Genomic DNA, 16,882 nt, shown 5'->3' on the forward strand with positions numbered 1-16,882 from the left:
TATGCCATTTTGATTATAAGCTGGTTATTTAACTGATTAAATTGCAATTACAAAATGTTTATTTAAATTATTCTGATTATTAAATCTAACTATTATGTTTATTATACATTTACTCTATTGCATTATGGATGTTTAAAAATGTTAGATGTTAATTAACATTATTAAAAGTTTGTTCTTATTAAATTTGCGATATAGATCGATAGATAGATAGATAGATAGATAGATAGATAGATAGATAGATAGATAGATAGATAGATAGATAGATAGATAGATAGATAGATAGATAGCTGTCTCCAAAGGTGTTTCAGAGAATTTGGCATTTCATCCAGCTGGCCACACAACTGCAGACCATGTGCAACGATCAGTTTACATGACCAAAGAATTTCTGCACAAATTACCAGAAACAGTCTCAGGGAAGCTCATCTGCATGCTTGTCGTCCTCATCAGGGTCCTGACCTGACTGCAGATTGTCATCCTAAGTGGTTTGAGTCGCTAAATGCTCATAATTAATGGTGTTCTCTTTACAGATGAATCCTGGTCTTCACTGTACAGGGCAGATGGCAGACATCTTATATGGCGTCGTGTCTGTGAGCGATTTGCTGATGTCAAAGTTGTGGATCGAGTGGCCTATGATGGCGGTGCGGTTATGGTATGGGCAGGCGTATGTTATGGACAATGAACAATTTTATTGATGGCATTTTGAATGCACAGAGATACTGTGATGAGATCCTGAGGCCCATTGTTGTGCCATTCATCCACGACCATCACCTCATGTTGCAGCATGATAATTCACAGACGCATGCTGCCAGGATCTGAACACAATTCCTGACAGCTGAAAACATCCCAGTTCTTGCATGGCCAGCACACTCACTAGACATGTCACCCATTGAGCATGTTTGGGATGATCTGGATCTGCGTATATGACAGCGTGTTCCAGTTCCTGTCGATATTCAGCAACTTCACATCAACATCCCACAGGCCACAGTCAACAACCTGATCAACTCTATGTGAAGGAGATGTGTTGCACTGTATGAGGCAAATGGTGGTAAATTAGCTCAGTCCACATTTTAAAGTTGAATGTAAAAAAAATAAAAATAAAATAAAACTGAAAAAATAACCTTGACAACACCCCCACACTTCGAGCAAGTGCAGATTTCTGAAGGAAGTCAGGAAAGAGGGAAGGTGCCAGGTGTCACACCAATTATTTTCTCATTAGCAAATTTCTGCCGGATATAATTTGCCAAATTTAGCAGCAGTTCAGTTCGCTCCCCATTTAAAATCTGATGATAGCAGAGGTGTTTCAGAGGCAATTCTCTACCCTCTGGATGTTTAGGTAAAAAAAAAAAAAAAAAAATTATATATTTTAATAATAATAATAATAATAATAATAATAATAATAATAATAATAATTATTATTATTATTATCATTATCATTATTATTATTATTATTATTATTATTATTATTATTATTATTATTATTATTAAACAATACATTATAATCAAATTTAAAACAACTGGGAATTGTATTTTATGCTTTAATAACAACTAAACGAAGTTTTTGTGAACTTTTTTGTAAAGCTTTTTTTTTTTGCAAAGAAAATAAACACAAAGCAACAACAAACAAATAATAATAATAAAAACACACACACAAAAAAATTAAGCAAGCAAACAAATAAACACATAAATACATACACAAACACACACAAAAGCAACAAAACAAGGGCAATTTCACCAGTTCTTAATTAATCACAACAATAATTTGTCCAAATAAAATTATAATGCAATACTGTGACATACTGTAAATACACCAAACAAAAATCATACATTGGTTAATGTTCTTTGTTTTGTTTTTTTTTTTTTTTTTTTTTTTTTATTAACGGCAGTTCAGTAAATTCGTCAAAACCCAACAAGCGAATCACTGAAGGGATAATTCACCCAAAAATGAAAATTTGATGTTTATCTGTTTACCCCCAGGGCATTAAAGATGTAGGTTATGGTTGGGTGATGTCTACCAAATTGGGCATTGGACGATGTCTACAGTGAAACATTGTCATGGACGATGACATCGGGGGGTCAAAAAAGTTCATAGCTGAAAGTTCACTTACCACATATACAGAAAAAGAGTACTCACGGGGGGTGGGCTATTTCTGTCAGCCATTGGCACCACTGACTCTCCTAATTGAGACTGTAGATAGAGTGTCAATGCTCCATTTGAGAGATAGGTGGTGGTAATGCACTTATAAGAGTGATCCACCGTAAAGCAAGAAGAAGACATGTCACTCGCGCAGGACAGTTCAGACATTGCAGTGAATCAGAGTAAAACAATAAAAAAAAAATATATATATATATATATATATTAGGGGTGTAACGATACGCGTATTCGTATTGAACCGTTCGGTACGACGCTTTCGGTTCGGTACGCGGTACGCATTATGTATACCGAACGGTTCGTTGGAGTAATTAATTATATTTGGAAAAAAAAAAAAAAAAAAAAAGAGAGAGAGATAGAAATATAATGATATGCGTTCAACAAGGTAGCCCAATAACCCAAACAACGTAATAGGCAACGCCCCTGACACCCCCGAAGAAGAAAAAAACACCATCTTATATGTTTATGTTAGGCTACTCAGCAGGCGCTCGCTCACTCAGTACGCGCTGAAGGCTCGTTGCAAAATAGCCAATGCGTTTAACAGACTAGAAATGAGAAGATCCCCCAATAACCAACAGGTCTGGTGTTTGGGTGCACTTTGGATTCCCTTTAAGCTATAATGGTGATGGCAAGAGAGTGGTGGATAAAAAAACAACGGTATGTCGCATCTGCAACATGACAGGGTACACCAGCGGGATTACAAAAAAAAAACAAAAAAAACAGCGGGAATATCTGGGATATATGCGTCAGTACTATCTGGGAAAAGACGAAAAAAAGGAGAAACATGCACGCAGCAAACTATCCCTGCAGCATTTAGACACTATAGCTTACAGGGAATCCAACCCAAACACCAGACCTGTTGGTTATTTTAGGATCTTATATTTCTGGTCTGTTAAATGCATTAGACATTTTGCGACGAGCCTTCAGCGCGTGCTGAGTGAGCGAGCGCCTTAGGGGCCGTTCACATATCGCTCCTAAAAACGCGTGGAAAACGCTAAGCGCGTCTTTCTCCTCCTTTCCAAAGCGCTCGGGCAGAAGCGCTCATGAGGCGTCTGTCTTTGCTAAGCAACAATGACGTGCTCTCTCCATGAGACGCGGAAATTTCAGCGAAGGATAAATGGATTTGCAGCTCTAAAAATCGCTTGCAGTAGCTCTGCTACTAAATTTATTTCAAAATTGCAATCCATATACAACTATGATCAGCTGTTCCTTCATCTTGGCTGAGCTCTCAACCTTGTTACGGGAAAGGATGAAGCTGATTGGTTGGTTCTTGTCACATGACCCGCGGTGCGCTTGCGGCATTCTGAAAAGTTGAGATGTTTTTACATTTTGCTGTATCTAAAACGTATCGAACCGAACCGAACCGAACCGTGACATCAGTGTATCGTATCGAACCGAACCGTGAATTTTGTGAACCGTTACACCCCTAATATATATATAAATACTGTTCAGTTTCTTGCACAGACCAATCGTTTTGTGTCTTTACACATCAGTGTATCGTCACAAGCCACAGGGTTTAATTTGGTTTTGTCTGTGTATGTTTTTTTTTAATCTCAAAGCCGTGAATCCCACTCACCTCCATTATAAGACTGACGGACTACAACGGTTTGAGTTAAAAATCTTGGTTTGTGTTCTACTGAAGAAACAAAGTCACCTACATCTTGGATGCCCTGGAGGTAAGCAGATAAACATCACATTTTTGGCTGAACTATCCCTTGAAACTGATTCAAACCAGTTTTCTTCCATAAATCAAACTAAAAGCAAAGTTGCAAGGCCATAAAATGATGCCAATCGTAATGCTATATTCTGAACATATGATATCAACCAACAAACTGGATTATGAAGGAACTACCTGGCTTTCAAGTCAGAACAAACCATTAGCGAGAGGAGAACAAGAAAAATGAAAACCTGCAGACATGCTGCAGACAAATGCAAACCTTGCAAACCTGCAAACGCTCAAAGAAATCTTTTTTTTTGGCCTTGGCTTTCAACTGAGGTGTCGCGGTTTTGTCAAGTGCGTAAAGGGCATCTTCTCGAGACATTATCTCTCGTGTTCACCTGTAAACAGAAATGACCTGACAACCTCAATGTCTGTGTCCAGTGTGTATAGGCTTAGTGCGACCTTATAAAACAAGTAGAAGAAGTCTAGTGGCATTCAAAGAGAAAGGTCAGGTCTTATCACAGCACGCGGAGACAGAAGTTAGGCCATCTTGAGAAGATAAGAAAACACCACAGCATTCTGGGTAATTTCTACAGTTGCTGTGGGCAACAGCCGAAAAACATAATATTCAAAATGAAAAGTAAATAAACAAACAAGGCTGAAAATGTATTTGGGTACAATGTATGCATTTACGTCAGTTATATCCCTTTATAGAAAACAGTACTGATGAATTAGAGTATTTTTCTACATTACATTCTAGATTGTATCATGACGCATGATTTGATTTAGTTTATACTGTACTCGACATGAGCAACTGACATGAACGCCAATCTAAAACAATTACAAATACCATTTCATTATTTCATTTATTGAAAGAACGCATTTATATTTATACTACAAATAATTAGATTAGAAGTGAACCATACACAACACAATATCCAAGTATATATAATTATATACTCAAGACAAGTGAATGGATTTTAAATACTATGCAATTATAAACTACTAATTAACTACTCCTAATATATTACTAATCAAACTATGGGAATTTCTGAACCAAACAAAACCAGAACAAGACTTGTGGCAAAAACAAAAACAAAGCCAGAAAAAAAAAAAAAATCCAGAATAAAAACAATAACAACAAAGACAATAAAACAAAACCTCAAAACAAAGCAACAAACTAAACAGAATAGAACACAAACAAAACAAAAACAAAAATTAAACAAACGCAAATTTAAACAAATCTTTTGATGGTAAAAAAAAAAGGGGATTTACATGTTATTTGTAAAAAAATAAAAAATAAAATGCATGTTATACTGTATTGCACTGCATATCGCATTGGGTTTAACTTTTGTGAGCAACAAATGAGCTTCATTTTCTTTGACCAATTAATTCTCAAATCGAATCTTTAATCTCAAAAGACACCGAGTTACCAAATCAGCTTCGCATGAAGAATACAGAGCAAGAGCGGCAGCAGTCAATCCATCGAAATGCAACAGTGATATCAAAACCAGAAGTCAGCGGCCTGATGTTACTGTAAATAATAACATGACAGTAAACCTACGCTTTTCCTGGATGCCGTTTGACGATTATTGATGGAAACCATTTAAAATTCTGTCTGATTTATCTGTCTCTCATCTTATCTCTAAAGCATCGATTCATTCTGGATTCACACACGTTAAACTGATGTTTCTACACAATGCAGTCTGTGAAGTGCTAAACATCTGCTTAGCGCTCACAAGCCTTCGACGACCGAAAGCCGTCTACCAGGGTTATCCAGGAATCGTATGAATGATTCATTATCCGTCCAGAGAAGACTTCGATGGTGGAAGTTCAAAGCAGGTTCAGCACTTTTCTGAGAATCGCCACTGATCACAGGTTTGGAAAGTTCAAGAGCAATCCCATAAAAGCCTGTCCAGTGCCCAGATCCACTGACAGCTTCATCAGAGATCCTTTATATATCCCCAGAAATGTCCTCAAAGGCCAGTCATGATCCTTGTTATCCCTGGTATAGTTCATTTTTTATGACCCACGCAGACAAATATCAAAGCTGCGCATCAAAAATACATTTCACAAAAGATGTTTTCTGAAAGGATACGCAATACTCCTTTTTCTATTATTTAAATACAGTATTCAGCCGGACTCGGATCCAGACTACAGCAGAAGAAACACTAATGCGACTGAACCAGCATGTCTGGGAATGGTAGTTTGAATCACTTATTAATAATTAAAGCCAAATGGTATGCAGACAAGATGGTGGACATGGTACAACACACTGACAGCTGAGGATATGCAAACAAGCGCCTGTCAGTCAACGGCGGTGGGCGGGGCAAACACAATATGACATCATATTGCAGACAGGTTTTATGAAGATAAAAAATAAAAAAGACATTATCATTCTAAGATGGCCGTGTACGGACAATTCTGTCCAAACACCTTGGAAAAGTGGATATTGCATAATTGGTGCCCTTTAAAAGTATTAATTTTGTTTAAAAATAGCACTTAATGGCATTTATCAAAAGACTAATACAAAAGCAAGAACAAAATTGCCACAAAGCTTCTGCTTTAAGTAGAAACAACATTTCAAATGCCAAAAAAAAACTCCTGAGAGCAGGACCGATGGTGATAAATTGGCGCCCCTGTTTGTCCTTTCTTTGGTCTCTCTCAGAAGTCTAATTTCTTCCAACAGGAGCTGGTTATTAGATTTCAGCTCCCCACAGGACAGGTTGTGTCCTGAATCCTGTTGCTCTGACCCTCTTCTCGTCCCACAGACACACGACAGGGACAGGGAGGCTGTCAGACGTGCCATTAACCCTTGACTGCTCCTGGAGCAACACACAAACCTCTGCCATGTGCCCGTTTCCTCAGAACATGTGCTCTTTGAAAAGGAAACTGAACCAGAAACACAAGTCATGGAGTCCCACTGACTAGAATCAAATACAGTCGATGATTGGTTTGTGTAAAACGACAGCGCAGGGCTGGCCGGCGTTACCGTATATTACCTTAATGCACATTTTCTCAGTCTACATCAGTAATTCAACCCGACACCACGCATGAATGTGGAAATCCCATTATATACAGGGGGAAATAATGAAACACAAAGCCATAAACTCACCCTTGTTTATCAGAGTCGACCAGAATGCGCACCAGTATTCCTGTAACAGCCACTAGGATCGGGTAATGATCCACACTCTCCAGGCCTGAGCGGAGGACAAGAAAACATCTTCAGATGATCACCTTCTGCTTTTTAACTTCATAATAATAATACATGAAAAACATTTTCCTTTTGCTACAATACATGATACACTGCTACTGTGATTATACAGACAGACAGACAGATAGACAGATAGATAGATAGATAGATAGATAGATAGATAGATAGATAGATAGATAGATAGATAGATAGATAGATAGATAGATATACATTTCTGAGAAATAAATAAAATGTTTTTTGTTAATATACAGCTACTTTCTTTGATCATTCTGATTAAATTAGCGTTTGTAAAATTCGATTGAATCATTACATTTCACTTGTAAATAAAAAGTCAATATTATTTTTACTTTATTTCATTATATTATATGTTTATATATCCATAAAATATTACCATAAAACACAACACAATGAATTGCAAGATTCAAAAATAGTATAAATACAAATATTTTATATAATATAACATCAAACATAATTTATATTTTAGCAATTATATATATATATATAGGTTTTCCACCTCTATATATTTATGACAAATTATATATACATATATAATAGTTTTTGTTAGGTTAAGTAAATAAGTCAAACAAGGGTCTGCATGACATCATTTTCTTATTTAGTTAGGAAGGAAATTACTCTCCAAAAAAAAAAAAAAAAAACCTGTTTACAATTGACTGATTTAAGATCTAGATGATTTTCTTTCTGCAAAGCAATATTGAGAAGCACAGGTCAATGGAGAGCAAGCAGCAATCTTGCTGGAAAGAGACAAAGTTTACCCAATGCGGATTTGTTTGGCTTTTTCCAAGGACACCTTAATGCTTTCATAGCAAATTCTCTCTGAATTTCACTGATGGACCCCCACCAACGAAAAATACAAAATAAAATAATGAATAGGGCCGGAGAACTGAATAAGTGAATAACTTTGAAATGCACTGAAAGCCAGGCTTTTCTGAATGCTCCTCTAGGGGTTAATTTCAGACTAACAACATGACCCCGGCTCATTCATTATAAATTTTACTTTCTGCAATGCCAAGGCTAAAAACGGTCTCTGTCTCCTCCTGAATTGCAGAATGTTTTCAGACTAACGTGCCGTGTGATCTCTCGACCCATTCTTCTCATCTCATTCCCTGAGAGCACAGGCTGACTTTCCAAACTTCTGAAAGGGTTACAGAGGTGATGTCAAGAACATCGCAAAATGCATAGCGAATTACTTTTTATTTGATCTGGGACTTGAAACAAGGTGCTATAAGAGGAACATGTGAGAAGTCGAATGTGAGGTTACAACAAACCATGTTTCGGCTCACAGGGGACGTGATTAAGGACGAATCAAAATACCTGAGAGGTTTCAATTCAGCACAGCACACTAAGCATTTCAGAAATATAATTGCATTCAAGTGCATCCTCAAGTGCGCACTAAAGCGTGCAGTTCATGTTCAATGCTTCTTTTTGCATTAACGTAAGAGTATATTTGCATAAGGAGGAAACTGGTGAGAAATACCTGGGAGGCGCAAGTTGACCACCCTGTCAAAAAGGTTTCTTTCTGCTGTGACTCTGTTTAAGACCTGGTTCAGGAGCTGCAGAAAGACAACAAAAAACAAATGTGGTCAAACCTAAACATGGTATAAAAAAGAAACGTTACCAGAGGTTTGAAAGTTCTCCTAACTTAAGAAAATCTTTACATCCAAAAAAACAAAACAAAAAAACACAAAAATCTAACACTACATTACAAGTGAAAAAAGCAGAGCAAGGCAAAAACAAAATCAAAACAAGGCAAAAATAATAATAAAAAAATAATAAAAAAATACAAAGCAAAGCAAAAAAACAAAAAAAAAACCAAACAAAAAAAACAACAACATGAAACAAAACAAAACAAACACTATTACAAACAAACACAACCAAAGCCAGGCAAAAAAAAAAACAACAACAACAACAACAACCAAAAAAACATAACATTATATTACAAAAAGAATGCAAAGCAAAACTAAACACTACATTGATACTGACTGCTTCTGAAGAACACAAAACAAGATTAAAAATAACAAAAAAAAAATGAATGTATGTAGAAAAAACGTTTTGTGTTCCACTGAAAAAATAAATGCAAATAGGAAATACATAAGGGTATGTAAATTAAAAATCACAGACATTTTGATTCGTCGGGGTAAACTATCCCTTTAAAATGACCAGATGTCACTCGCTTCAGTGAGCAAATCAAACACATCAGGTCATAAATCAAAGTGACCAGACCACAATAATTATTACCTTCTCTCATTTACCACACCACTTGGACTTAGCATCTTACTCCCGAGAATTTAATTCAGAGGTACCAAGCTGCTAGGTGCCGATTACTAACGTTTACTATGGTACATTGCATGTAAATGCATTCAAAGATAGGATAAAAACTGCAAATGTATAAGTCTGCTTGAGGTGGGATTTCTGCTCCAAAGGACGTGTGGATGGCTGCTGTGCTCACAGGTGTGTTTCAGTTAAAGCCTGATTACAAGCCGCAGGTGAACAGATGCTCCGCTGGGAATAAGTGCTGTGAGAAAAACCCACCAGAGAACACATTTTCAAATCCTTCTCCTCCATAATTGAGGCCTTGAAAACGTGCAGTAGCCCTGGGAACAATATTCACTCGCTCCTCATTTGCATGCCTCTTTCCATGAGTAGAGTGCAAAATAGCATCTGAAAATTATAAAGGAGGTCCTTAACCTTCTGAAAATAGTCAAATGCTAAATGATAATTAACCTCAGGACATGATTATAATTAATAAAAGTAATTAAATATTATATATATATATTTATTTATTTACACTTTTTTAACACTTTTACCAACTTTTGAACATGAATGAAAACCTTGATTTTTGTGATTTCATTATTGCTGGGCAGAAAGCATTAAATACACATCAAAATAAAAACGATCAATATTAAATCAAATGCTAAAAGAAGCTACATAAGAATGGGTAATGCTGTGTTCACTCCAAACGTGAATAAACCACGTCTCGTTTGCCGCTTGAACATTTTGAGTGCATTCGCGCGCCTAAAGCGAAATAGACACGCGTAGAAACCAAAAGTTTGAAGCGAAACTGACGCGTGTCTGAGGCTAAATCCTTTTCTTGTGGGAGGGGCAAGTGCTGGCGGTTGTCTGTTTGCAAGATGGCTGATGTTGATCGAGCACTCGGGTCTTTTCCACTTTTTCCTGCACACGTCCTCTGAATAAAAGTCTTGTTACCAAAAAGTAGCTGCAGGCTATATTAGAGGGAAAATAGTTGTAAAAAAAACAGCAGGAAGGCTGCGGGTCGATAAACGTGTACGTGACTTAAAAGTTAAATGAGTATTTACAACATACTCTTCCAAGCGAGGTCCTTTTTATTCCTGAAATATGAACTTGTGTGTGATATTTGTATCATAAAGCTCCGGTTGACTGCTCACTGACAACATCAGTCGTTCCTCCATGTTGAATGAGTGACTCCTGAGCAGGCTCCTGATTGGTTAACGCGGCGCGAATTGACGCCAAAGTTCAAATTTTTCAACTCGGCAGCAGACGCGAATTCGCGTCAAACACATAAATGCACAAAAGTACAATTCACGCGTAACGCACCAGACGCTCAATTCGCGTCATTCAAGTGAACTAGACGCCTCATTCACGCCACCAGACGCCGCCAGACCTCCAGACGCACGTAAATGCGCTTTTGCATTGACTTAACATTGAAATAATTTGCGCCAGACACTCTATTCGCGTTTGGTATGAACACAGCATAACAGGGTTAAAAAACTGCAGATTTTGGGTAAACTGAACTGTCAAAACAAAACACTGTTTTACAAAAACAACATCACTTGCCTTTTTTACATTTATATGACACTTGCAATTTGTTTCAACCCTGTTACCAAAAATTCAGACACGAGTCCATACAGTTTAAAACCCAGAATTTTGTGATTTCATTATTTCTGAGTAGAAAATAAAGTAAAATAACCAATATTAAACATATATACATATATATATATAATAACAAATTGATGGATAACAGGTAGGCCTGTCTTACCTCACCTAACTGCGGTAAATTTCAGACAACTGCGACTACTGTGCACCTTTAGCAGCCGCAAGAACGCACACTTCTAGATACAGTATGGAGAAGCGGTATTGCTCATTTGCCAGCAGTGACAATATAAACCTGACATGACTGAGTACAAACAACAGTTTACTTTCGTTAGTTATTTTGGCTACGGGTCGTTAGATCTAGCATTCTGCCAACTACAAATCAGACCCTGAGATAAAGCATTGTGGTAAGATTGCTTATTTAAATGAATTAGTGAGAAGAGCCTTAAACATTAGATTTTAGGTATTGGTTTTGATTGTTCTTTTGCTTTGTTTGTTTGTTTTTTACAATAACTTAATAGGGTTGAATAGTTGAGCAAGTGCAGTCAAACAAAGAAAACAGGTTTTCACTCAATGCCATGGAAAGATTCACTCACTAACTAACTAAATACATTAATACATACATTATACATGAGATTTGTAATAGTTAGATAATAGTTTTTATAATGGAAAATTAAAAGTGCACCCTATATGTGGAAAGCACCTCATATACTTGTCCATAAACAGACAATTATATAAAAAAAAATAAAGTTGAAGAGCATCAAATAGCTTTCATCCTTTTTCTAATAATGACTGCCCTCCCATCCATCACCTTTGTAAGAACTTTTAAGGTTTGACAAAATGACTTAATTTATGGATCAGTTAACCCTGTCCATTAGCTTCCATCCAATACAGATTCTCTATGCTGCGAGCTATGTTTTCTGAGCTACATTTCACACAATACCTCCATTTCTGAAGCACCCAATTCACTAAAACAGTAAATGCAAACATTGTCAAAAAAAAGAAAAAAAACGGTCTTTAATTTATTAAACAAACAATATCTATTAATCATAATGCTGGAGCGTAATAACGTCGGACTACAGAGGAAGGTTCTGAGATCAGACAGCAGATCAGTCTAGTTCGAGGTCTACAGAACACAATGTTTTTTTCATGTTATGACCCTCTCTTGAACAGGTTCATACATTTTCTCAATGTTGTTAATAATTTCGTTTCGGAAAAAGTCCGAGAGCTGTGCACTGCGGGAGTCTGAGAAAATAAACAGAAATGTTTCATAGCTAATGGCTTCAAACAGGATCATTAACTCAGGAGTTCTGCGTGAAACCGCATTAGAAAAAATGTTAATGGGGAGCATAAAATGAGTTTCATTTATTCACTTTGCACTTGCAAGTTTTTAAATGTCGCTTTAATCTTTAGAACAGCATTTACAGAACACATCCCAGCTGTCAATCACGCTCACCTGAGCCAATCGGCGCAGCAGCAGCTCGGCGGAGGGGCGGGTCCAGTCCAGGAATATTTCCGGCACTAGAGTGATGGTCATCTCCAGGACCCGTAACAGACTGACAGACAGGTCGAAACAGGTCGCGCACACCTTTAACTGCCGCGTGTCCACGAAATTCCTCTCAGGACGCTCAGCTGCCTGCTGGATCTGGCAGGAAATAAATGAAGACATGATGAGACACAATAAGACGACACAGCGAGGTCAAAAGAGACTTTATGACGCTGCTCAGATGGGTCCAATTTTAGCTTGACAGTACCTAGTGTCATGTTTCTTTAGCATTTCTTTAGGCATGAAACATTTGTATTTGGTCCACTTATGTTTCAAGTCTTGATGCTTAGACATTCTCATTAGTCTTTTCCTGCATCTACCCTTCATTTCAATTTAGCACTCGCTGAAACGGAGGCCGTAAACACATCACAAACTCCCCTAGAGACCGCTGCCTACTAATTCGTGGATCATGGCAGATGAAAGACGCCACTAAGAGCCAGCCAAACCTCCAGGCATACGAATCAAAGTCCAGTCTGCAACGAGCAGAATTTCAGCGCTTCAGCTCTCCCGAAAGACATTGATTTAAGAGTAGAGAAAGCCTGGTGAGAAAGTGCCTTTACATCTGCGGTTTAATCCCCCTCCATCAGAGAGGTTTTGCTTTCGTCTGTATCTTCCCCTGAGACTCTAAAGCCGGTGTTTAGTAATGACACTACCACGGGACGGGGCAGGCAAGCTGCTTTTCCCAAAATGTTGTTTCTGTGGTGTCCATATGATCAAATTAGTATGCAGTTGAAGGAAGTTGTTAATAAGGTGAATTAAGTGCAAGGTAAACTACATTTGCAGGAAATACCAGTGCTTGCAAGGCAACAAAAGAATAGTGTAATGTTAGGCTTCAGCCTTTGGTTGTTCATAAATTAATACGAACTACGACTACGAACATGAATGATACTTCAATTGATGTGGCTTATTGAAGAAAGGCATGCTATCACTTTAAGTGTATGAAGTTTACTTAAAAGTAATTGTCTAACAATACCCTTGATGTTTGCATGGGGAAGCTACACTCCCATTTTGCTGAAGTCTTGTAATTATGCACTTCTTATCGAAACAATTAGGGGTGCTCCGATCACGATCGGCCGATCGTTAATGCGCATCTCGTCAGTAAAGCCGGTTCTCTAATCAGCGGTTAATTCCATCAGGTGCGTGATTTCACATAGAGCAGCTGTTACTACACAGAGCCGTTATTAACTGAGAAGATGCGCCAAAAAACGCTGAAAATGAAGTGGATTTGCGCATCTTCTCTATTAACAATGGCTCTGTGTAGTAACAGCTGCTCTATGTGAAATCACGCACCTGATGGAATTAACCGCTGATTAGAAAACCGGCTTTACTGACGAGATGCGCATAACGATCGGCCGATCGTGATCGGAGCACCTCTAGAAACAATCAAACCAAGAAAAAAAAATCGGATGAATATTTCAAAGGCTAAGTAACTTGAACGTAAAGGTACATTTTACATTGAAAATGTATGATGGTAGGATAATTCCGTTCAAATATCAAGAGGCAGTCATAAGCACATTGTCATCATGAATATTATACAGGCTCTGATTGAGTTAGTGGAGAGTTAAGGTATTGCAGGCTAATAAGTGGGGACGAGAAAACAATCACCTACAGATTTAAATAAGTAGAGTTTCATTTAAATTTTGGTTAAAGAAAAAAAAAAACTTTTAATCTAGCTCTGTGGTGTGTTCTCAAAACATTAGCTAGGTTTTCATCACCCTGTTTTTATGCACATTTTGAAGTTTTGCATCCGGAATAAGTGACGGAGACAAAACGCTCGCTTGAGGTGGCTTCTGAGTTGTGCGAAAAATGGTTAATACAAATAATGGGAGATGGAACACATTTCGCGAACAAATTTCTCCATGCATATTAAAAAAAAAAAAAAAAAGTAATGTGACTTTGCATTAAGTGACCACAATACTTGACTGAAGCAGACCGATCTCATTGCACAGAATCTGAAATGCTATGGTCATTCTTATATGCCTGAGCAAAGTCCGTCATCAAAGTATTTCTGTATAATCGTTCTACACGAATTGGTGAGTTTTTGTTAAATGTGAGCCAAAATCATCACAATTAAAAGAACCAAAGACTTAAAATACTTCAGTCTGTGTGCATTGAATTTATTTAATACACAAGTTTCACAATTTGAGTTGAATTACTGAAATAAATTAACTTTTCCTCGACATTTTAATTTATTGAGAAGCACAAGGCACAAGTAATTTAGTAAGAAAATGACTTTGACTCGTTGGATGGAAACAGTGCTTCTTTGCACAGGTTTTATGCAATATTCCAATTTTGCGTATACGTTAAATTTGCTACTTTGATGTAATCCCGGCTATTGATTGATCTGTTTGTCTCAGTGTGTTGACACGACAGCTTCTGCCTGAGTGTGAGGTGGGACTTTCTGTTGGTTTGACACATTAGAAGGCAAAAGTTTCTTACCTCCTGTATCATGCCGATGAATTCGGAGAAGGCCCAGTTGAGCTGGTTTAAGACGCTATTAAGGAAACTGGCAGCCATGTCTTTGTCTTGACTAAGGAGTTCAGCCATGTGTCTCTGCAGCAGAAGTGATGGACAGGGCTCTGTAGCAAGAGAAAAGCTCATTCATTCAGTATGTCTATTATCATAGCTTTTTTCTTTCTTCTTTTTAAATCACAAGTATAACAATAATCACAAAAGCAACTATAGGTAGTCACTTCAAAAATTATTTAGATAACAACCTTCTGTCTGTGAATAAGATCGCATGTGGACTAGGTTTGTCGCGATATATAGGTATCGACGATAACCGTGATATTCAAAGCAACAATTATCGATATCGTATTAATTTAGTGTGTGACGATATACCAATATTAGCAATAACCGCAATATTTAAAATGAACAGTTCTCTTATGATAAGACCACATGTAAATACTCCAGTGCCAGTAGCTGGTTGAGCTCCCAGGTGGCAGCATTGTGCCTTAACGCTGACACGGTCACACAAGAAGAAGCACAGCACTCGCAGCTACTCTGAGGAGAGCCGTGTTCGTCAGAGTAAGATGCCATTATTTTACTAATCATAGAATGGGAAACATTATATTAACCTGTTATCAGCAGTTTTCTGTATTCATATACTTAAGTAAAGAGTGATTATTTTAATAAGTACCGCGTTTTATTTACTCATCTGATTTTTGCGTAGTGCGTAGTAACACTTTATTTCTTTGTTCAAATCTATGAACAGTTAACGTACACAATTAAAACTGATCTTGAAAAACTGAGCGACCACATTTCTACATTAAACTCATTCGCCTCATTTGCGGTCATTCTTCAATAAGGTTCATTAGTTAACATCAGTTAATTACATTAGTTAACATATATAAATAACATTAATAATGAACAATATTTCCACAGCATTTATTAATCTTAGTTCATGTTAATTTCAGCATTTACTAATGCATTATTAAAACCACAAGTTATGTTTCTAAACATTAATGCACTATGAACTAACATGACCAATGAATGACTCTATTTTTATCAACATTAACAATGATTAATAAATTGTGTTATAAGTTTATTGTTTATTGTTCATTCATGTTAGTTAATACATTAATGTCAACAAATGACATCTTACTGTTAAGTGATACCATTAATATTTAATCATCATACTGTTGAACTTGACAGTATTTTCTCTCTTGTTATTTCATTGGAGCTTCAAAGAAGATGGAGAAAGCCAGAGTTGTGTGCCCTGTGTTTATCAGTATCCTATATTGGGTGAAAAAGAAAAACTCAATAAACAAAATTAAAAATATATATATTTAACTGATATCCCCCCACCCCCAAGGTTTCTATAGATATCACAATATATCGATATTGTGAATTCTTCTGGCCACAATAACCGTAATATGAAAAATCTAATATTGTGACAGCCCTAATGTGCACCAGTCAACGTACCCACAGTGACCAAACCAGACTTTTTTTTCAATAGTCTCGACAGTGCTCTAAGTGTGATTCTTGGTAAGGTATGAAACCTCACTATCATCACATCATGTGGCAGGGTGAGCGAAGAGAGATAAAGAGGCCCGAAGAGACACATATTTGAAATGATTTTCAAATATTAAAAAAGGGGGAATCAAGTGTCCATAGGAGAATGAGGATGAACTGAAAGGAAATTTTAATAACTGGACTGTGAAGGTCTGGAGGCGTTAATAGAGAGGTTCAGGCACGGGGAGGGTCCAGCGGTCTTCAGATTCTGCCCTTCAAGTGTTGAATACCAAAGTTGGTGGCTTTCATAATTCTCAGAAAAAGACTGTACTCGTCACTGGGGCTTGACCCTAAAAGTTACTCATTTGTACCTTGTACATGCCCCCGTAAATAACACCTGATATAGGTACAAGGTGTTCTGGAGTTCTGTTTTTGCACATTTCTTCTGACAGTGTGAAAACTTGGCTTCCCTGGGGTCACAGCAAAGTG

At 37.2% G+C, this 16,882-nt stretch overlaps 1 protein-coding gene across 2 annotated transcripts in view; it reads right to left on the reverse strand.

Annotated features, from left to right (window-relative positions):
- The window catches only part of LOC127943023 (E3 ubiquitin-protein ligase RNF123), a 114,872-nt gene that overhangs the window by 61,983 nt on the left and 36,007 nt on the right, over positions 1-16,882 (reverse strand). For both annotated transcript variants that reach the window (XM_052539113.1, XM_052539112.1), the window contains exons 32-35: positions 14,879-15,018; positions 12,350-12,538; positions 8,519-8,594; positions 6,925-7,009 (exon numbers count right to left, since the gene is read on the reverse strand). In XM_052539113.1, coding sequence (XP_052395073.1) covers positions 6,925-7,009; positions 8,519-8,594; positions 12,350-12,538; positions 14,879-15,018 — 490 coding nt within the window. The remainder of the gene's footprint in view (positions 1-6,924; positions 7,010-8,518; positions 8,595-12,349; positions 12,539-14,878; positions 15,019-16,882) is intronic.

Source organism: Carassius gibelio, chromosome A22, assembly GCF_023724105.1.
Source record: "Carassius gibelio isolate Cgi1373 ecotype wild population from Czech Republic chromosome A22, carGib1.2-hapl.c, whole genome shotgun sequence".
Lineage (NCBI taxonomy): Eukaryota > Metazoa > Chordata > Actinopteri > Cypriniformes > Cyprinidae > Carassius > Carassius gibelio.